This window comes from Neolamprologus brichardi, chromosome 23 (assembly GCF_056152115.1).
Source record: "Neolamprologus brichardi isolate AB-2024 chromosome 23, ASM5615211v1, whole genome shotgun sequence".
Taxonomy (NCBI): Eukaryota; Metazoa; Chordata; class Actinopteri; order Cichliformes; family Cichlidae; genus Neolamprologus; species Neolamprologus brichardi.
In genome coordinates, this window is record NC_142125.1 from 20,645,428 (window position 1) to 20,668,216 (window position 22,789).

At 39.9% G+C, this 22,789-nt stretch overlaps 3 protein-coding genes across 6 annotated transcripts; all 3 read left to right on the top strand.

The window, feature by feature from the left end:
- Nucleotides 1–1,453: 1,453 nt before the first annotated feature.
- On the top strand, nt 1,454–2,200 carry LOC148096103 (secretory phospholipase A2 receptor-like). 2 transcript variants are annotated; one of them, XM_087836338.1, is made up of 2 exons: nt 1,460–1,989; nt 2,095–2,200. In XM_087836338.1, exons 1-2 carry the CDS (start codon nt 1,460–1,462, stop codon nt 2,198–2,200), a joined length of 636 nt encoding a protein of 211 aa, XP_087692464.1. The 2 variants fall into 2 exon arrangements, with proteins under 2 accessions (XP_087692465.1, XP_087692464.1); XM_087836339.1 differs by having other exon boundaries at nt 1,454–2,200.
- A 13,529-nt stretch (nt 2,201–15,729) lies between these two features.
- Nucleotides 15,730–16,533, top strand: LOC148096104 (macrophage mannose receptor 1-like). 2 transcript variants are annotated; one of them, XM_087836362.1, is made up of 2 exons: nt 15,793–16,330; nt 16,436–16,533. In XM_087836362.1, the coding sequence occupies exons 1-2, from the start codon at nt 15,793–15,795 to the stop codon at nt 16,531–16,533; spliced, it is 636 nt and encodes a 211-aa protein (XP_087692488.1). The 2 variants fall into 2 exon arrangements, with proteins under 2 accessions (XP_087692489.1, XP_087692488.1); XM_087836363.1 differs by having other exon boundaries at nt 15,730–16,533.
- Nucleotides 16,534–19,926: 3,393 nt separating this feature from the next.
- Nucleotides 19,927–20,730, top strand: LOC148096105 (macrophage mannose receptor 1-like). 2 transcript variants are annotated; one of them, XM_087836360.1, is made up of 2 exons: nt 19,990–20,519; nt 20,625–20,730. In XM_087836360.1, exons 1-2 carry the CDS (start codon nt 19,990–19,992, stop codon nt 20,728–20,730), a joined length of 636 nt encoding a protein of 211 aa, XP_087692486.1. The 2 variants fall into 2 exon arrangements, with proteins under 2 accessions (XP_087692487.1, XP_087692486.1); XM_087836361.1 differs by having other exon boundaries at nt 19,927–20,730.
- Nucleotides 20,731–22,789: the final 2,059 nt, after the last annotated feature.

The following is a 22,789-nucleotide window of genomic DNA, read 5'->3' on the forward strand; positions in this document are numbered from 1 at the left end:
GTAATCGGCCTTAAAATGCGGCCTTTAAGGCTGCAGACCCTGAATTAGGATACAGCCGAAGAGAGAGGACTTTCCTGCAAACTATCTCCCCAACTGACACACCTGCATCAGCAATCACGCCACACCTCACTCACACTTCACAAACCTGAAATTTGTTTCTTAACTTTGAGGATTAGGAAGAAGAGTATAAATATTACTTACTAACCAAGTGCATCATAATTAAATTTTTTTAATGTGGACCATTTTTGGGGAGAAATGTGATTAAAAACCTGAAATCCCCAAACATCCACTCTACCAAGCAACTACTTGTAATGTATATCTTGTAATGGGAAACTATGGAGCATGTAGCCTACTGTGCAAAGGTTTTAGACAGGTGTGAAAGAATGCTGTAAACAAAGGATGCTTTGTGTTACTCATTTATTTTCATCAATCAACAAAATGCAGTGAATGAACAAAAGAGAAATCTAAATCTGATCAATATTTGGTGCGACCACCCTTTGCCTTCAAAACAGCATCAATTCTTCTAGGTACACTTGCACACAGTTTTTGAAGGAACTCGGCTGGTAGGTTGTTCCAAACATCATGGAGAACTAACCACAGATCTTTTGTGGATCTATGCTTCCTCACATCCTTCTGTATCTTCATGTAATCCCAGACACACTCCATGATTTTGAGATCAGGGCTCTGCGGGGGCCATACCATCACTTCCACTACTTCTTGTTCTTCTTTAAGCTGAAGATAGTTCTTAATGACTTTGGCTGTATGTTTGGGGTCGTTGTCCTGCTGCAGAATACATTTGGGGCCAATAAAAAATCATTTATATTTCTGAAAGCATTATTTGTTTACACCATTTTTTTTCATACCTGCCTAAAACTTTTGCACAGCACTGTACTTCCTAAACTTTATCATTTTAAAGTTTATGATGTTTCATGGAACACAGTTTGTTCCCTTAGTGGCTGGTTTGTTTGTTTTTTAGCAGAAAGTTCTTCTTTTTAACTAAATAACCAGATCATGTGCAAATCCTAAATCATTTGTTTCTTTTTAATTTGCATTTATGGTGATTTAAAGAAAAATGTGATGTCAAATGCCAATCTGCTAAGAAGATTAATTTACAAAATACAACCATCTTTTTAAAAAACAAACAAACATATTACTCAAAGGATGCCACAATATCTGTGAGAAATAAATGTTACACTTTAGAATTCTAAATTGGTACCAGTTAAGTTTTTAGTTATTAATAATTTGCTGCATTCATCTGCTGCTTGGAAAAGTACAAGTGAGCAGTAGTTATGTGTTCCTGCTACTGAAGAGGTAGCAGGAACTACAGGTGCCGAGAATCAAAGGGCTGTCCTAATATACAAATACTTTTTGACATGCAAAGCTCACATCTCCAGCGTATATCTTCCAAAACCTCTGTGGATCCTCATTGCTCTGCAGAATCCTTCAAAACAAGACAACAATGGATCAGATCTTCACCTGCATCCTACTCCTGATGGGATTGTTTGGAACTTTTACAAAGTACGTTCACGTTAATGACAAAATGAATTGGCTTGAAGCTCAGACTTACTGTCAGCAGCACTACACAGACCTGGCCCCTGTCAGTAACGACAAGGATGCCAACAAACTTCAGCAGCTCTCCAGCAATGTCAATCACTATATCTGGATAGGACTGGTGAGAAATTGCTCAAACAGAACGCAATGGCTGTGGTCAGGAGGTGGAGTGGCATCCACGTTTTTCTGGAACCCAGGTGAACCTAACGACTTTAACGGGAACGAAGACTATGGCTGTATGTGGAAAAGCAAGTGGTATGATGCAAGCCTATGGCATAAAATAACCTTCTTCTGCTACAGTGCAGCAGTGGTGACTGAGAAAAAGACTTGGGAGGAAGCTCTGGAGTACTGCAGGGAGCACCACGATGACCTGGCCAGTGTGGTGTCTGAGACTGAGATGCTGCTGATCCAGAAAGAGTTGAGCAAACATAACACCACTGAACACGTCTGGACTGGCTTGCGTTTCCTGGCTCGGGACTGGCTGTGGGTCGATGGGCAGGAGATGGACTACAAGGCCTGGGGTCAAGGGAGAAAACCATCATGTCCACATGCTAAGATTAAGTGTGGAGCCTTGAAGGTGACAGAAGGGAGTAAGGCTGTTTGGGAGGCTCGTGACTGTGAGGAGAGACTACATTTTATTTGCTACTGAGCTAGTTTACTTTGCAAAGTTCATTTGAAATACACTCTGACTACTGTGGTTAGTGCAGTTTGATTATCTCTCTCGTTTGTTTATTTGTATTTTACATCTTGACATGTAATTGTCTCATTTATCTCTTGTGTATTTCAGTTGCAATTACTTCAAGCAAACTATGTTGTAATATATTGTTGTGTAAAACAAATACATTTAGAAACAATGTGGATGTTAATTCAAAATAAATAAAAACTAATAATAAAAGTAGTTCAAAATAATCTCTTGATTTTGTTCATAATTTTATTTATTTATTCTAGTTTTTCTTGCACACATTTAAAAGAAAAATACAAACATTTATATTCAAACCAAAAGTCTTGTTTCCCTTTTTATAGTAGTTGAAGATATATGCAGTATGACAATTCACCCATCAAGAAAAACAGGATCAGAGATGGCATAGGCAGAAACTAATGAAACTTAGCTGAAACCTGAATCCATAGGGAGAGAGAGAAAGAGAGACACAGACAAGCCAGCAAAAAGCAGGAGAAAACACAAGGCTTATATACTCACCGGATCAAAGGAGACAAGGAAGCAAAGCAAAATACACTAACATGAGACACAGACCTTCAAAGTAAAACAGGAAGTACACAGACACAGAGCGGAGGGAGAAAGAGGAGATTGAGAAGCACATGACGGGATGAGGAAAACACAGAACACAAGGAGTGGGAACATGGCACCAGAACTAACATCACAACATGAACACAGACACACAGAGGGAGACACAGAGGGCAAATATATGAGGGAAACCTATTAAATATTCAGCGAACTAAACAGAGAATACAGGAAACCTAAACTAGAACACTAAACACTGTAGGATGAACTAGGACTAACAAAGTGAACAATCCACAACACAAAATCACAAAGACACAAGAAAACTCAAAACACTGGGTCGAGAGAGCCAGGATCCCGAGAAGAACACTGTTTTCACATAGGAAACATCAAAGGACAAAACAAGAGGAGACAAATGTAATAGGAAAGGATCTAAAAACTTTAAGTCATCTGTAACTAAACTGGAGTCACAAAGAATAAAATATTGACCAAAACAGGGATCAGAAATTCTCACAAGCACCAGTAACTCAGAACATTAAAATAAACTAAATGTAGCTCTCTTCACGACAACACAGACACAGGTCGGTTCTTTGAAACGGGCGTTTATTACTTGGGGCTTCTCTCCTCAGCTTCACCATCACCAGTACGCCGATACGCCAGTACGCCAGTACGCCGTGAGAACTGGTCACGAGCGAACAGTACAAACCAATTAGCAACTTTACAGTACACATATTAAGTCCAAACACAAATAAAAAACATTTCTCAAATGACAAATACCTCGTTGGCTGCTTGTCCTGAAAAGAGGTCCTTAAGTCCTTGTATTGCCTTTTCTTTTAGCAAACCTTTAGCTTAAAATCGCTTCATGAGAGACATCTGCTCCCTCGCAGTCCATGCAAAGTCTCGTGTACTCTCGTTAAGGGTATTCTCACGAGACACTAGCTCTTACACTTTACACATGTACATTTCAAATAAAGACATTTCAACACAAACTATATATTCATGAAATTTTGTAACTTATTATAAATCAGTCATCTACATCATGAAAACTACACAGAACATTTTAACAGCATTTACACTCCCACCAAAATCACTCATTGACTTAAAATGAGAGATTTTCCTCAATAAAAATTATAAGGAAGTGATGTGTGAGTGTACATTTAAGTGTAGGTCATTTAGCTTTACGTGTGTTTTAGGTGGCCTCAAGTAATGTAACTACTTTGTGAACAGGCCTCTCAAGGTAAACTGACTTAGTGATTGGTTTTCCCTTATCAAAGGTAGTGTCACTGAGCAGAAGCTTTAGCTTTCGCACCTTGCCATCTGCACTGGGCAGGGCTTCCACAACCCTTGCAAGCTTCCACTGGTTTCTTGGTGCACTGTCATCCTTTAATATTACAATGTCATCCGCTTGCAAGTTTCGTGACACCTTCTGCCATTTCTGTCGTTGTTGGAGGTTTAGCAGGTATTCTCGTTTCCATCGTTGCCAAAATTCATTGGCCAAAAACTGCACTCTTCTCCACCTTTTGTGCAGAAAGAGGTCTTCTTTGCAGAATTGTCCAGGGGGTGGCAGAATTACAGATGATTTCATGGTTAGAATGTGGTTGGGAGTGAGGGGTTCTGGACCAGTAGGATCGTGAAGATGCTCGACACTTAGTGGCCTGCTGTTGATTATGGTCATTGTTTCATACAGAAACGTTCTTAGAGTTGTGGTGTCAAGTCTGCTGGCGGACTTGTCGAGCATAGCTATCAGGATGCTCCGGATTGTTCGAATCTGGCGTTCCCAAACTCCTCCCATATGACTAGCTGATGGGACATTCAGCACAAATTCACAACCAAGCGCCCTTGTACGGTCTTGATCCATTCCTTCAAGCAATTCAGAAAGCTCCTTTCTAGCACCAACAAAGTTTGTCCCTCTATCACATCTTAGCTGGCGCACGGGTCCTCGAATAGCTATGAATGATCGAAGTGCATTCATGAATGCGTCTGTTGTCAAATCGTCAAGGGTTTCTATGTGAACTGCTCTAGAACATAGGCAGGTGAATAACAATCCGTATCGTTTCAACTCTCTCCTTCCTTCCTTCACAATAAAGGGGCCAAAACAATCAAGCCCACAATAAGTAAAGGGGGGAGATGTCTCAATTCTCTCTCCTGGTAGATTTGCCATTTGTTGAACCTCAGTTGTTCTTCTGTATCGTCTACATTTTACACACTTGTAAATGTGTGAGGAGACCACACTTCCACATCCTAGGACCCATATTCCGTTTGCGCGCAACTCATTCATGGTCATGCCCCTTCCTTGATGGTGTATGCGCTCATGATGATGTTTGACCAGCAGAGCTGACACATGAGATTTTTTCGGAAGAATCGCAGGATGCTTTACATCATGGTGTAAGGCTGACTGAGACAGCCGTCCTCCGACCCTAAGAACATTGGTTTCGTCCAGGAAAGCATTCAGCTGGCGTAGCCTGTTGTGCTTGCTCAAAGTGTGTTCCTTCTTGCCTCTTATTTTCTTTATGTCTTCAGCAAACGTGTCTTCTTGTATGAGTTTGATGATGAACATCTCTGCTTCTCTTCGTTCTTCAAGATTAGTCGACTCATTAGTTCTCGACTGAAATCCCTTAAACTCTCTGACAAATCTCTTGAGCCTGGCAATGGCTCTCACCACTCTGGACCAGTCAGAAAATTTAGTTAAACGGTTTACCACTGGATTCTGTTCTCTTGCTTTAACTGCATGAACATGTGCTCTCCGAAGTTCAGGATCAGTAGCCTCAACTTCTCCCACCATTCCCACTTCATGTGGGAGATTTTGCTGCCAAAGGAAGTTGGGTCCTTTCAGCCAGTTAGATTCTTTAATTTGAACTGCAGTCAATCCTCTTGAGGCTCCATCAGCTGGGTTGTCTTCAGAGTTGACATGTCGCCATTGTTCAGGTTTTGTGCTAGATCTTATCCGCTGGATGCGGTTGGCCACGAATGTTTGGAACCTTTTAGCATCATTGTTCACATAGCCAAGGACCACCTTTGAGTCAGTCCAGTAATACTCTTGCACATTTTCAATCTCTAGCTCGCCTCTAATGATATCACCAATGCGGACTGAGGTCACAGCTGAAGATAACTCAAGCCTTGGGATGGTTGTTAGTTTGGTAGGGGCTACTCTTGCTTTCCCCAAGACAAGTGAACAACTTATCTGTCCTGTTTCACTCACTGCTCTAAGGTATGAGCATGCACCATACCCTTTGAAGCTTGCATCAGAAAAGTTGTGAAGCTCATATAGTGAGACTTCACCAAAGTTTGATGGAAGGTAGCTTCTTGGAATCTTTAGAACTGCCAAATGAGGCAGATCTTTGAGCCATGACTCCCATTGTGGCTGGATGTGCTCGGGGAGAGGTTCGTCCCAGCTTACCTTGTCTCTACACAGCGTTTGAAGAATCTGTTTGCCGACAAGTAGGAATGGAGCCACGAAACCTAGCGGATCATAGACTGAGGCAACAGTTGAGAGAACCCCTCTCCTTGTCAGTGGGTTTTCTTTTACCACCACCCTGAACTGAAATTCATCCGCCTCAACACACCACTGAACTCCAAGTGCTCGCTCGATATGAAGTTCTCCTAGAGCCATGTTTAGATCTTTGGTGTGAACACATTCTTGTGGTGGAATTGTTGCAATCACACTCTCATCGTTGGATACAAACTTATGTAGCCGTAGATTTCCTGTTTTGCACAGAGCTCTTGATTCCTTTACCAGGCGTATAGCTTCAGCAGTCGACCTTACACTTGTCAGGCCATCATCTACATAGAAGCTTCTTTGGATGAACTTGATGGCTTCTTTGCTGAACTTGCCTTGGCCTTGTGAAGCTAGGTATTTCAGTCCAAAGTTGGAGCAACCGGGGGATGAAGCTGCCCCAAAGAGGTGTACCTTCATCCTGTACACCGAGGGTTCAGAATCCAAATCACCTCCATCCCACCAGAGGAACCTGAGATAGTCTTGATGTTCCCTTGCAACGTGGAACTGGTGAAACATTTTTTCGATGTCACACATTATGGCTATAGGACCCTTTCTAAATCGACACAACACACCAACTAATGTGTTAGTCAGGTCTGGACCTGTCAAGAGATGGTCATTTAGAGAAGTTTCTTGGTAGCGTGCCGAACAATCGAAAACCACACGGATCTTCCCGGGCTTGTGGGGATGGTAGACACCATGGTGTGGTATGTACCATGCTGGCTGGTTGTCTAATTCAGACTGTGGCACCTTCTCAGCATCTCTTCTACTTATGATTTCATTCATGAAGTTGACATAGTCCGTGTAATATTGTTCATTTCTCCTCAGTCGACGCTCTAATGAGCTGAGCCTGTGAACTGCACACTGTTTATTGTCTGGAAGATTAGGTTTGTCTGTCTTGAAAGGAAGCGGAAGTTCATAGTGGCCATCTTCCTTCTGTCTTATTCCAGCTTTCACTTTAGACAGAAAGAGTAGGTCCTCCTGAGAAACTGGATCATCATCTGTTGAGTGATCTGTGAAATCTGATTCAAAAGTCTTAATTATGTCAAGTGGGTTGATCTCTTTGACTTGAGTCCTGCACGCAAAGTGCACTTCCTTCTTTAGCTGAACTGATGGATGCACAGTCGGTGTCACTTGCCGTACTATGATTCTATGACTGAATCCTATTGGATCGCTGTTGTCGCTTGCTGAATGTGAGCAACCAACAATGCTCCAGCCCAGATCAGTCCGCTGCGCATATGGATGATTTTCGTCACCAGACAGGATCTCTCTTGGGAGGAGGGCTCGTTGACAGTTGTAGCCTATAAGAAGGCCTACTTCGCAATCCAACTGTGGTGGAATCTTTTCTGACAGTTGCTCTAGATGTGGCCATTTTAGAGCTGTTTCAGAGGTTGGAATGTGCAGCCTGTTTACTGGGATAAATTCTCTTGTGAAAACAGGTGGTAGTGGGATCATTTTCTCTGAGTTGTATCCTCTCACTTGTAGACCTGTCAGTTTCTGACATGGAATAACTGTCGACTTGGCAGACATTGTGGACAGTCGCAGACTGACATTCTCTCTGTTTGTGTTCAGGCCTTGAGCCATTTCATCTAGTATGAAGGTGGTATCGCTCTGTGTGTCTAAGAGTGCATAAACTAGCAGTTCTTGTTCTGGCTGCTTAATAGATGACACCCAGACTGGCAAGATAGAAGACGTTTGTGTGCTTAGACCCTCTTGAATAACTCTGTTGGAAGTGGCTGTTGCGGTCCTTTCTGTGGTTCCTGCCTTGTCCTTTGAAATTTCACTTCCATTTAGGTGGATTGGCCTTTGACGTTCCTTGAACTTATCGTCATGCAAACATGTTGGGTGTCTCTTTTGGCATTTCTCACACGTGCTTTTGTTAGCACATTTTCTTGAGTGATGACCGGTCTTCAAACATCCAAAGCAAAGCTTCTCTGTGTGTACAAACTTAACACGATCCTGAACTGTCTTTTCTGTGAAACTTCGGCATTTGTCTAGGATGTGTCCTGTCCTTTTGCAGAAAACACATGATGTAATACTGCTCTGTGTTGTACTTGTGGTCAGAGTCTTTGCTTGAACTATTTGGCTTCGTAGATGCCTTGGTTTCTCGCTTTCAACACTCTTAAGTGCTTGTATTGAGGAAATTGGATCGCAAGCAAGATCTGCTTCCTTTGATAGGAAGTCAACAAACACCTTGAATGGTGGGTACTCAGCTTTTACTTGTCTGACTTCCATCACTTTGCGATTCCAGCTGGAAACCAACCAATCTGGCAATTTCAGCAGAATCCTCTGACTCTCAACGCAGTCATTCAAGACCTCCAGCATCTTGACATGAGACATGGCAGCCTCACAGCTCTTGAGAAAGTCTGCAAATTCTCTTAGCTCGCAAGCATCTTTAGAACCTATCTTTGGCCATGCATGCAGCTTGTCTCTGAGTGACTTCCCAATTAGGAATGGGTCTCCGAAACGTTTCTCTAAAAGCTTCCAGGCTGAGTCATATGCTGCTTCTGTGCCCAATAGAAGAAATCCTTCCACGGCCTTCTTTGCTGTGCCACCTAAGTACTTTCTTAGGTAATATAATTTTTCATTCTTTGGGATGTTCTTCCTTTCTATTAATGTTTCAAAGGACAGTTGCCAGTCTTTGAACTTCAAGGGATCTCCTGTAAACACCGCAGGTTCTGGTGTTGGGAGCCGGTTTGCACTCATAGCTTCTACTAGTACATTGACCAGATCTAAGCTATTCCGCTCTTGAGGCCTCAACACTGAGGCTGGAGGAGACTGAGGTAGCTGTTGTGGACAAGGAGCTTGACTTGTGACTGCTAGGGATTGAGGAATGAATGGGGGACTTGATGCATTGAGAGAATGGGTTGTGACTGGAAGTACTGTGGAGTCAGCGACTCTAAGCTCTGGCAGTACTTCACTACCATACAACAAATCAGTTGCTTCTATGTTTTCTTCAGCTTCATCATAGACCCTCACTCGAGCTCTAGCAGCATTTAGCTTCTTTACTTCTTCTAGGCGTGCAAGTTTTCTACGTTTGTCTTGGATTGCTTGCTGTCTGGCTAGGTTCTCAGCCTCTAACATTTGAAGTTCTGTTTCTTCCTTTTCTTGCTCCTCCAACACTGCCAAGACTTCCTGAGTTGCAGCAGCTTCAGCTACAGCCTCTATTCTTTTGACAGAGTGGCTGCTAGAGTGGGTAGAACTACATCCTTGACGAGACAGTGGTCTAGCAACAGAACCTGTTGAGCCTAGAACAGATCCAGCATCAGGCCAAGACTCTTCATCTTTATCTGCTTCATGACCTTTAAGCTGTCTCTCTGCTCTTTGAATAATAAATTCTGAGAATGACATACATGTATCAACCCTGCGCCGCAGGTCTGGTTCAGGGGTTTGCGCTTGACGCAGCTCCTCATAAACTACCTTTACATCAGAACAGGTGCTTTTGATGTTCTCAATAAGCTCAGTTAACTCATCCTTAGAAGCATCACCACTTAATAACTCTTTGCCTATTCGTGCATGACACCTCCACTTCTCATAGATGATTTTGTATTTGCGTTGAATGTGCTTCAGTCTCTCATCTTGGTATGCTCTTCCCCTTTCTGTTAGGGTACGTGCCCTCTCACTTCTTCGAAGCCCCTCTAGTTCTGCTGCAGATTCAGTGCCAGTAGCTTCAGCTTGAGCGGATTGTTCAGCATCTTTATGGCAGGTCTCTCTGCTTATGTTAGACATGTTGAGATTATAGCAGTGTGATTGTGCAGCTATTAAACTTCAACTAGATTTCTTCTGGACTATGTGTAAGTGAAAGTTGCAATAGACTTAATTTGAATAGCCAGTAAGGTTCATAAATGTATGTATGAGTCTTCCAACACACTGTTGACTTCAATACTGAACTTAAGTTTCAAACAGATAAGAACAACAAAATTACCTTATCACAAATATACAATAACAGTGTAAATGTACTTAGAAAGACCTTAAATCCTTATCATTTACATTACTAAAGGTTTTCAAGTTTTCACATCAGTATAGTACCCCTTTAAAATTCACATAAGGTGCCCTTTAAAACTCAGCAAATTTTGTAAACTCAAAATTACTCATAACCTGTGAGCTTGTTAAATATTTACTTGTTCATTCTTTAAACCTTATGATGTACACCAACTATAAATGCAAACACATTGGATTAATCTCTACATTAAGCAAGCAAGGATAACAGATGAGTCTCTTAGTTGCAATTTCCACATTTAACCACTTCTCACACCACCTTAACTTCACTTTTGTGGTAGAGCTTCTCCTGATTTTAAACGTGAAAATTAGCGTTTTAGCTCAGTCTAACCACCGTTGCTTGTTAACGCTGTGCCGATATGCGTTATGCACTCTGCTTATCTGACGTGATGCACCGGATCCACGTCGTTTCGTCATCCGCGGCGATCCTGTCCTCTCCTACCCGTGTTGAGCAGGCGAGTTCTCACTGTAGCTCTCTTCACGACAACACAGACACAGGTCGGTTCTTTGAAACGGGCGTTTATTACTTGGGGCTTCTCTCCTCAGCTTCACCATCACCAGTACGCCGATACGCCAGTACGCCAGTACGCCGTGAGAACTGGTCACGAGCGAACAGTACAAACCAATTAGCAACTTTACAGTACACATATTAAGTCCAAACACAAATAAAAAACATTTCTCAAATGACAAATACCTCGTTGGCTGCTTGTCCTGAAAAGAGGTCCTTAAGTCCTTGTATTGCCTTTTCTTTTAGCAAACCTTTAGCTTAAAATCGCTTCATGAGAGACATCTGCTCCCTCGCAGTCCATGCAAAGTCTCGTGTACTCTCGTTAAGGGTATTCTCACGAGACACTAGCTCTTACACTTTACACATGTACATTTCAAATAAAGACATTTCAACACAAACTATATATTCATGAAATTTTGTAACTTATTATAAATCAGTCATCTACATCATGAAAACTACACAGAACATTTTAACAGCATTTACACTAAACATAAACCACTTCTCAAAACACACATAAAAAAACACAAACCCACAAAACTCAAAACAAAGAGTTAAAGACCAAGGGACCAGGACCAGCTTCCACATATACCGCACATAGATATTACAGCATAAGTACATGTTTCAAACATAAACATTGCCCGAATAGTAGGGAAATTTGTGTTTGGTTGATTATTTCTTTATGGTAACATTGTTTCTGGCAGTAAACCTTATACTATCAGAAAGCCTGCTTAGTTACCCTTAAATGCTACCACTTTTGAAAGGAAAATGCATTTGTGGGTTGCACTCATGAAAAACCTGCCAATTCTTCTCTGCCAGTGCCAAACAGCTTATTCTGCTGTTGACTCTTGTTTTGAGCTTCTGGTACTCCAGGTGCTAACAATCAGATACTTGACTGGTGCCTACTTTGCAGCAACTGTGAGCATTGATCCTGCTGCAGTGGTCAGTTGGTTTCTTCTCTAATTATGCCATGTTTGACTGATTAGGATAGGACCTATGCCATAGGGTGACTTCAAGCATATGTTCCATAAAAACAAATGCAACATTATTTGTAGTGAGCCCTGGTGCCATCTCCAAATTTGCATCATCCAAAGAGAGATTGTTTATCAGAGATTACCTCTGGAATTGGTGAGCAAGCAGGTGGATTTTCCTGCCTTCATTCCTAAACTCAACTTCACTGAACACTTGTTCAGTCCAGTCTTGCTTTTTTCATTTTCATGTGTATATAACAGATCTACTGTTATCTTATTACAGCAGCTGGCTTCCTTGATCGCCTGCACATGATTATTCTTTTAACTGTTGCATGCTCTTAGTTTATATCCAGAGACAGGAGTTATCGTTACTGTACTGCGATACCATTTAGTATTTAGTTATTCATTGTAACCTAATCACTTTGTATGCCCCTACTGACAAAAGCCCCACATAATTTTGTATTATGACCAACATTTGGCAAATCAAATGAAACCATTTTCATCTTCATCACTAATGATTTTCCAGAATTTTAATCCTGCAACCCGGATAAAGATAGGAGGACGGCAGTTGTTGTAAATCCCTTAAATTTTTTACTTTAACCAGACTCTAGACTTTGTTGAATATTATGTAATATGAAGACAACATGTAGTATTTAAGTGACCAAGTAGTATAGGGGTAAAGGTTATTGAATAGGACTGGAATAAAATGACAAAATTGTGAAGGATTAAAATATTCCAAGAGCTCAACTTACTTAATCTAAACATGTTTAAATCACGTTTCATGAACACAGCCTCGATGTCAGGAGGGATTCTTAGTTTATTGTTTATGAAACACCATACAATCCTGGTTGGTATGGACTGTAGCTAATCCACCAGACCATCAATGTCTTCACCGTCATCACAAAGCAATTCCCACATGGCCGCTTCTGGTGAGGTATGTAACATACTGGGTAAATGATGGTAACATTGGGTCCAGAGAGGCATGATTAAGGTCACCAGAAACAAGGAAGAGGGGGATGGGGATGCTGTGTCTGGATTTTACTAGTCACAGAGTGGAGAACATAACAGACTGTGTCAGGTAGCAGTTCAATGTCTATGCTTCAGACTTGCTTTGTAAATGTGATGAGCCCACTGTTACAACATCTCTTAGCTATCATGCACAATTTATATTTTTGGATTTATAGTTTGAGGTTTGAGGCAAGCATGTACACAAATACTATCTAAAAATGTATTGAACACGTTTCTACCCATATGGAAAAGAAATAGTAAAAACTTATATGATTTACTCATGAAAGTGGCCACTTTCTCACTACTTTCATATATTGTTTTAGTAAGTATCCAAAACATACAAGTTTCATTATATAATTTTTCAAGGGATCTTATATCTGTTTTCACTCTTGTATGCTTTTCATACAAGTTTCACACAAGACAGATACAAACCTTATAAGATTTATATACATCCTTTCCATATGGGTAGATTTGCAATGTAATTCTACCCAAATGAGCAGAAGATAAGATGAAGAAAACAGACTTGTGAAGAATGAAAGTAAGAATGGTGAAGGGAAAATAAAACTGCAGTTGAGAAAAAATTGTAAAAAATATAAATTGTATCCCTCTCACACACCATATAAAGACATATTTTTCATATTTTCATATTTCATACCCTTCAATTTGTTCTCTTGACCTCTGCACTTTGTTTGTTTTGTTTGATTTGTACCCAGCTACACCAATTAAAAATGGAGTTTACCTTGTCGTGATAAAATTTGGATTTTTGTCAGCTCGTGCATATTTTTTTCAAATTCTTTTTTATATCTTGTGTGATTAGGTTCAACCTAATCACAACCTTAGCCAAAGACTTTACATATTTAACTTAGACTTTACCTTAATGTGTTTAATGTAAATAAATCTGTAATAATTTCATAAGTGCAAAGCATCAACCACAAACACAACTGTATGCAACTCTGTGAAATAGAGGGCACCAGAAACAAAAACTAAAAGCCATGTGCTGCTCAGTCATGACATAACAAACTAATGTGCTGCACTGGACTTTAAAAGCATCAAAACTACTTTACTTGAATAACAGTTTTGATGCTTTTAACTACAACTGCAATTAAGTTCCTTCAAGGATGTCAAAATAATGCAAATTGTGTTTAAAGAGTTTCAAATATCATTAAGAAATCCTTAATGAAATGCATCTAAGAATATTTGATGTTTACAAGCTGCAAAGATCACTCTACTGACAAAGATTCAACTTCCAATGCAAAGGACTTCAGATGCAAACAAGGAGTCTTGGAAATGTCTGGAGGAAGAACTATGACGTTTTTTATTATATGGTTTACACAAAACTACACAATAAGGACAGTACGAGCCATGTCAAAATACAAAAATGAACAAATGCCATGTGGCAGTAAGGTGTGGTATGGTCATGGGTAAGCTGCAGAGAGAGGAGGGCTTGAGGGTACAGTGGAAAGTACCAGGAGAGGCTGGCTGGTGTGAATGTTATAATTCTGCTTCTCCTATTTATGTAATAGTGTGCTGGGATCAGGGAGAAGCAGTACGGTGAGCAGCTGTTACAATGGGAACAGCTACAAAGTAACAGCATACAGTGAAAAATATTGAAAGATAGTCTGTCTGTGTTGGGACGCTCCAGCGGCCTGTCGTGCTATATGCTAATTCAAGGTATTAACAGGCAGAGTAGCAGTAGGAGAATTAAAGAAAGAATTAGGAATAAAAAGACAACAAAACAAAGTAAAACACATTCTTATCCCTCTCATACAATTTAAGATTTTTTTTCAGTCATCGTACAATTTCTCTTCTAAACCTTTTCATTTGTTTTTCAAGTAGGATGTTGTGATAATATGAGAAATGACTTTGACTTCTTCCTGAAAACGAATTTGTTTGTGCGAAGCCAGCAACACTTCAGTTTTGCCTTTTGCAAATTAAAAATTTGTTTACCTTGTTCAAACAACCTTGGTCTTTCTTTCAGCTTATGTAAAGGTTCAAAGCGTTTTAAATCTGGCATCCATTAAAAAACAAATAAATAACTCCCTGTGAAGCTCATATTTGTGATTAGGCCCAATTAATGTTAAATAAACTAAATAAATTGACCTACAATCTTTTTCTTCAACCTTAACATTTACCTGCCTCACATTCAACTGCCTTATATCTTTCTATCACTAACCAATAATTTTTTTTAAGCTCCACATGAAACAAAATATGCTACAGGAGGCAGATTTAGGACTCGCTATGCAGTACTCTAAAGACAAGTGGTGAACTCAAATGACAGCTTTATTGCTGAAGCTCATGTAAAAATACAAACAAAGCTAATACATAGTCAGAGATGCAAAACTGAGGGATTAAAGAAAAAACAAGGAACATACAGTGTGAGAGAGCAGGGCAAGAAACAGAAGGAAACTGAGTGTTTAAATGTTTATATGGGGTAATTAGGACGAAAGGACGCTGCAAGAAGCCAAACTGAACACAAAATACATGAGATGATGCAAAATAACACAAGAAGTGACAAAACATAACAACTACTTAGAGGGAAACTTAACTGGACACAGCGAACACAGGAGGAGGCTGAGGAAAGCAGAATACAAATATAAAACAGACATTAACTGAAGCTCAATGACTAAATAATAACAAAGAAATCCAAAAATGATCCAAAACATAATTTTAAAGAACCACTGGATATTAATACAAAAACTCTGAACTGAAAACAAAAGAGAATAAACTCAAAACACTGGCTCAACGACTCAGGAGCCATCATAGGGCATTTGAGCTGAAGATTTCATCCAACTTTTATTGCACTGTTTAGTGTATGGTGATTAATAAATTGATACATCAGCTACTTGAAGAAGTACATGTGAGCAGTAGGTGCGTGTCCCTGCTGCTGAGAACAAACGAGTTCTCAGAATAAAAGGGCCATCCTGATATGTAAATATTTTTGAATGGCAAAGTTGACATCTCCAGCATATATCTTACAAACGTCTTTGGATCCTCATTGGTATGAAAGACTCTTCTAAAGAAGACAACAATGGATCAGCTCTTCACCTTCATCCTGCTCTTGCTGAATTTGTCTGGAACGTTTACCAAGTACATTTATGTTGACCAGAAAATGGGTTGGCTTCAAGCTCAGAGTTACTGTCGGCAGAACTACATAGACCTGGCCCCTGTAAGTACTGAGAAGGATGTCAACAAACTTCAGCAGCTCTCCAGCAATGTAAATCACTCTATCTGGATAGGACTGGTGAGAAATTCGCCAGGTAATGGTCACTGGACATGGTCAGGAGGTGGAGTGGTGTCCAGGAATTTCTGGGCAGAACATCAACCTGACAACTGTCAGGGTAATGAAGATCGTGGCTGTGTGTTGAACAACACATGGTACGATGCAACCCTATTGTATCAAACAACCTTCTTCTGCTACAGTGCAGAAGTGGTGATGGAGGAAAAGACTTGGGAGGAAGCCTTGGAGTACTGCAGAGAGCGCTACAAGGACCTGGCCAGTGTGGCATCTGAGACCGAGAAGCTGATGATCCAGAAAGGGCTGAGCAAACTTAACACCACTGAACACGTCTGGATTGGCTTGCGTTTCCTGCCTGGGGACTGGCTCTGGGTGGATGGGCAGGAGATGGACTACACGGCCTGGGGTCAAGGGGGAAAACCAATGTGTCCACAACCCAAGATGAAGTGTGGAGCCCTACAGGCGACAGGAGCCAATCAGGGTGCTTGGCAGGCTCGTGACTGTGAGGAGAGACTACAGTTTGTTTGCTACTGAAGTAGTTTACTTTGCAAACTTCATTTGAATTAGCCTTTATTTAACTATGGTTAGCACAAATCTGTGTTTTATATATTTTATTTATTTGTATTTTCCCTCTTGTCTAATTTACGTTTTATTTCATTTCGATTGTGTGAGCATGACAAAGTCACCTTTCCATCATATTATAAATACTGTTTCATTGGTTTAGTGTCACAATTTCAATTGATTTGATTGAATTTTTTTTGATCACCTGATCTCTGCTACTGCTGCTCCGAGGTTTACTGCTGTTTGTGGAGTTACACAACTGAAGGTAACAAAATTTAAGCAGATGTTTCATGAGTTGTCCTGTTCCATCCTCTATACTGACAGTACACTCTTTATGCTGTCTTTTTACTAGATAGTATCGAGGTGGAATTCAGTCAATGAAGCTAAGCATCATCAGCTTAATTTCAAATTCATCTCTGCTATACTTAATGTAACTTACACAGCTACATATTATTAATAACATTTCCAGCAACATTCCAATCTCCAATCTTTAAACAACAAATATCTTAGATGCAATGTATTATGTTATTACAAAAATCACCTGGTTGCAATTACTAAATTTATTTACTTTTTCTTACTAATCCCAAAAAGTTGATTCTGTTCATCTGGACGCAGCGTTTTCGGTGGGAGAAACGTTTCGTCACTCATCCAAGTGACCGAAAAGGTTTCCCCAACTCTATAAACAGCACATTTGCATAATGACTGGAACTAACACCACTGAAGAAAAACGGGCTGTGAGGTCAGTTTCTTGGTCATTAAAATGCAAATTGTCATGATCATTGATCAATATATGATATATGTAAATGTTTAAATACAGAATACCTGTTTAAAGTTGTCCCAAACACATTTACTGTGTAAGAGTATTTTTGTCTAATATATTTATAAATTTATTTACAGTTGATTATTTGCATGCCTCAATAGAGAAGCAAAAATGTTTATAGTTAATTCATCACCCACAGCCCCCTGTGATCTATCCATTTGTGTGACTGATAGATATGATAGACATGACATACATTTGATGTTTACACAAAAATAAATAAAATATTCAACAAGCTGTAGACTTTTCTTATTATCGGGGTGAACATGGCTCAAGAGTTGGCAGTTTGTCTTGTAATCCGGTTTGAGCCCCGGCTCAGACAGTCTCGGTCGTTGTGTCCTTGGGCAAGACACTTCACCGGTTGCCTACTGGTGGTGGTCAGAGGGCCCGGTGGCGCCAGTGTCCAGCAGCCACGCCTCTGTCAGTGCGTCCCGGGCAGCTGTGGCTACAATGTAGCTTGCCATGACCGGTGTGTGAATGAGTGAGAGAGAAACCTCTGGCAGAACCAGGCTCAGTGAGGGATGGCCATCTGCCTCAAACCGGTCTTGGGGTTTTTAAAATGATTCACTGGATGTGAAATAAATTGCCTTGTTTGAATTGTTTGTTGTTAGGCAATTTAAAGGCTCACTTTGATGTCAACTAATACACTTACATGGTCCAAATAATTTGAAATAAATATTTACAGAACATTCGTCAGTGGTACTGGGTCCCTGGCTACAATGTAGCTTGCCTTGACCGGTGTGTCAATGGGTGGATGACTGAATGTAGTGTAAAGCGCTTTGGGGTCCTTAGGGTCTAAGTAAAGTGCTATACAAATACAGGCCATTTACCATTATGCTATAGTCTACTAAAGATTTGTTGCAACATAAAAATCCCCAATGAAATACCTGAAGCTTTGTTTGTGGGAAGAGAACCATTTCATCACTCATCCAAGTGACTTCTTCAGTCTCAGCTAAATGCAGGTTTCCTCAACCTTATAAACGTGCATTTGCATAATGACTGAAACTAGCACCACTGATGAACAATGGGGTGTGAGGCAAGCTTCTTGATCATTAATATTCAAATTTTCAAGACCACTGATTAAAGACCATTCATCAGTGACATCAGTGACCAATGATCATTGATCAATGACAATAATCAATGGCCATGAGTTCCATTCAGAGTCCAATCATTTGGACCCCTAGATACAAACTCTGCGATGTAATCTTCACTATCCTCACAAAGTATTTAATGGGTGAAGTCACCCAGATAAGGACCAAAGGGGGGATCCCATTTGCTTCGACGAACTGTTTCATAATACAGACCACAATCATGTAGGTTCTCTAATAAAACATGTTGTACAATATGAATCTTTATCATCATGGCACCCACAAAGACATTGACATCTTTCATGGTGATCCTCTACCATCAGCACAACACCAATACACACAAAAACATTTGACGTTTACAGTATAATGAGACCACTGGCCACTGGCTACATATAAAAAGACAAAGATGCAATATACAGAATTAAAGCAAAAATGTTGAAAGCAGAACAAAAGGCAGTTCAGAAAAACAAACAAATAAACCATTTGTATTATATATTTTTTCATTCCTCTTTGAATTTGCTTTCTTGACCTCTTCATTTGTTTTCCAAGGGGGCTGACGCAGTGGTATGAAAAATGACTTTGCCTTCTTCCTGAATATTATGATTTGCTTGTCTGATGTGAACCAAGCAACATTTCATTTTTGCCTTATGGAAAATAAAAATTTGTTTAACTTGTCCCGATAACCTTGTGGTTTTTTTCATCTTGTGTATGTGTTGTGGTTGGGTGTGGTTTGTGGCTTGGCTGTACACAGTATATTTTCAGTGTTTTTGGGGATCCCTGAAAGAAAACTATTTCCCAAAGTGATCTCCTTGTGGTTCTCATTGGTGTGTTTAAGTACAATGATCATGAAATAAACTGAGTCACTCATTTTTATGGTTAGGCTCAGTTAATATGAAATAAAGTAAATAACCTGACCTAGAATCTCTTTCTTTAACTATAGCTGAATACATTTAACAGTAACTAATTTGAACTCGAATTAAATTGCTTATACTTAAACAAGCTTTCACTTTCATGGATTTGACAAGATGCTATAATACGTAATAGTAAAGTAAGTAGAACTTTCACGCTATTATGAATGTTTTGTATTTACAACTTTGTACATTTTTGAGATAATTATACGTAAATGGGAGGAGAAAATATGTGTACCTCTAGAAGTAGTTTAATTAGTTGAAGTTAAAATAAAAGATTTAACCAGATTCAAAAACTTTCATTTAATTTAATTTTCTTCCACTTTTATGTTTTCAAGCTTGACATATGAGATGAAAGTTTCATTTAAATTGTTTTATACTTTAAAAATCCAAGTTAGTCCAGTTTGATTTTACAATTACTAATAAATACATCAGCTACTTGAACAAGTATAAGTCAGAAGTCTGTGTCCCTACTGCTGAAAGCAAATAGGTTCTTAGAATAAAAGGGATGTCCTGTTATGCAAATACTTTATGACATGCTCACATCTCCAGCATATATCTTACAAATGTCTTTGGATCCTCATTGCTATGAAAGACTCTTCTAAAGAAGACAACAATGGATCAACTCTTCACCTTCATCCTGCTCTTGCTGAATTTGTCTGGAACGTTTACCAAGTACATTTATGTTGACCAGAAAATGGATTGGCTTCAAGCTCAGAGTTACTGTCGGCAGAACTACACAGACCTGGCCCCTATAAGTACTAAGAAGGATGTCAACAAACTAAAGCAGCTCTCCAGAAATGTCAATCACTCTATCTGGATAGGACTGGTGAGAAATTCGCCAGGTAATGGTCACTGGACATGGTCAGGAGGTGGAGTGGTGTCCAGGAATTTCTGGGCAGAACATCAACCTGACAACTGTCAGGGTAATGAAGATCGTGGCTGTGTGTTGAACAACACATGGTACGATGCAACCCTATTGTATCAAACAACCTTCTTCTGCTACAGTGCAGAAGTGGTGATGGAGGAAAAGACTTGGGAGGAAGCCTTGGAGTACTGCAGAAAGCGCTACAAGGACCTGGCCAGTGTGGCATCTGAGACCGAGAAGCTGATGATCCAGAAAGAGCTGAACAAACTTAACACCACTGAAATCATCTGGATTGGCTTGCGTTTCCTGCCTGGGGACTGGCTCTGGGTGGATGGGCAGGAGATGGACTACACGGCCTGGGGTCAAGGGGGGAAACCAATATGTCCACAACCCAAGATGAAGTGTGGAGCCCTACAGGTGACAGGAGCCAATCAGGGTGCTTGGCAGGCTCGTGACTGTGAGGAGAGACTACAGTTTGTTTGCTACTGAAGTAGTTTACTTTGCAAACTTCATTTGAATTAGCCTTTATTTACCTATGGTTAGCACAAATCTGTGTTTTATATATTTTATTTATTTGTATTTTCCCTCTTGTCTAATTTACGTTTTATTTCATTTCGATTGTGTGAGCATGACAAAGTCACCTTTCCATCATATTATAAATACTGTTTCATTGGTTTAGTGTCACAATTTCAATTGATTTGATTGATTTTTTTTTGATCACCTGATCTCTGCTACTGCTGCTCCGAGGTTTACTGCTGTTTGTGGAGTTACACAACTGAAGGTAACAAAATTTAAGCAGATGTTTCATGAGTTGTCCTGTTCCATCCTCTATACTGACAGTACACTCTTTATGCTGTCTTTTTACTAGATAGTATCGAGGTGGAATTCAGTCAATGAAGCTAAGCATCATCAGCTTAATTTCAAATTCATCTCTGCTATACTTAATGTAACTTACACAGCTACATATTATTAATAACATTTCCAGCAACATTCCAATCTCCAATCTTTAAACAACAAATATCTTAGATGCAATGTATTATGTTATTACAAAAATCACCTGGTTGCAATTACTAAATTTATTTACTTTTTCTTACTAATCCCAAAAAGTTGATTCTGTTCATCTGGACGCAGCGTTTTCGGTGGGAGAAACGTTTCGTCACTCATCCAAGTGACCGAAAAGGTTTCCCCAACTCTATAAACAGCACATTTGCATAATGACTGGAACTAACACCACTGAAGAAAAATGGGCTGTGAGGTCAGTTTCTTGGTCATTAAAATGCAAATTGTCATGACCATTGATCAATATATGATATATGTAAATGTTTAAATACAGAATACCTGTTTAAAGATGTCCCAAACACATTTACTGTGTAAGAGTATTTTTGTCTAATATATTTATAAATTTATTTACAGTTGATTATTTGCATGCCTCAATAGAGAAGCAAAAATGTTTATAATTAATTCATCACCCACAGCCCCCTGTGATCTATCCATTTGTGTGACTGATAGATATGATAGACATGACATACATTTGATGTTTACACAAAAATAAATAAAATATTCAACAAGCTGTAGACTTTTCTTATTATCGGGGTGAACATGGCTCAAGAGTTGGCAGTTTGTCTTGTAATCCGGTTTGAGCCCCGGCTCGGACAGTCTCGGTCGTTGTGTCCTTGGGCAAGACACTTCACCGGTTGCCTACTGGTGGTGGTCAGAGGGCCCGGTGGCGCCAGTGTCCAGCAGCCACGCCTCTGTCAGTGCGTCCCGGGCAGCTGTGGCTACAATGTAGCTTGCCATGACCGGTGTGTGAATGAGTGAGAGAGAAACCTCTGGCAGAACCAGGCTCAGTGAGGGATGGCCATCTGCCTCAAACCGGTCTTGGGGTTTTTAAAATGATTCACTGGATGTGAAATAAATTGCCTTGTTTGAATTGTTTGTTGTTAGGCAATTTAAAGGCTCACTTTGATGTCAACTAATACACTTACATGGTCCAAATAATTTGAAATAAATATTTGCAGAACTATAAATATTTACAGAACATTCGTCAGTGGTACTGGGTCCCTGGCTACAATGTAGCTTGCCTTGACCGGTGTGTCAATGGGTGGATGACTGAATGTAGTGTAAAGCGCTTTGGGGTCTAAGTAAAGTGCTATACAAATACAGGCCATTTACCATTATGCTATAGTCTACTAAAGATTTGTTGCAACATAAAAATCACCAATGAAATACCTGAAGCTTTGTTTGTGGGAAGAACATTCTATACAAATTTCTAGGTTGTTGTAAGTTAGTTTGCCTCCATTATTTTTATCTCAATACATAGGAAAGATAATACTTCCATTGCGCAGTATCTATACATGATGTCATGCTGTAGCTGATCAAATAGACAGTCTGCGCTGCCCTCTACTGCTCAGAATGGTACCTGACGGCTTTGAGTTACCCTGTCGATTCAGTGGGAAAATGATTCTGTGAACCTTTCTGCAGATCTTTAGGCGTGCTCATCATTACATTGCATACTTCTCATTGCTCCTGTTCACTGTATTATTCCATT

Excerpts from the sequence above, each read along its gene's own strand:
- LOC148096103 (XM_087836339.1), top strand. The coding sequence starts at position 1,460 with ATGGATCAGATCTTCACCTGCATCCTACTCCTGATGGGATTGTTTGGA.
- LOC148096104 (XM_087836363.1), top strand. The coding sequence starts at position 15,793 with ATGGATCAGCTCTTCACCTTCATCCTGCTCTTGCTGAATTTGTCTGGA.
- LOC148096105 (XM_087836361.1), top strand. The coding sequence starts at position 19,990 with ATGGATCAACTCTTCACCTTCATCCTGCTCTTGCTGAATTTGTCTGGA.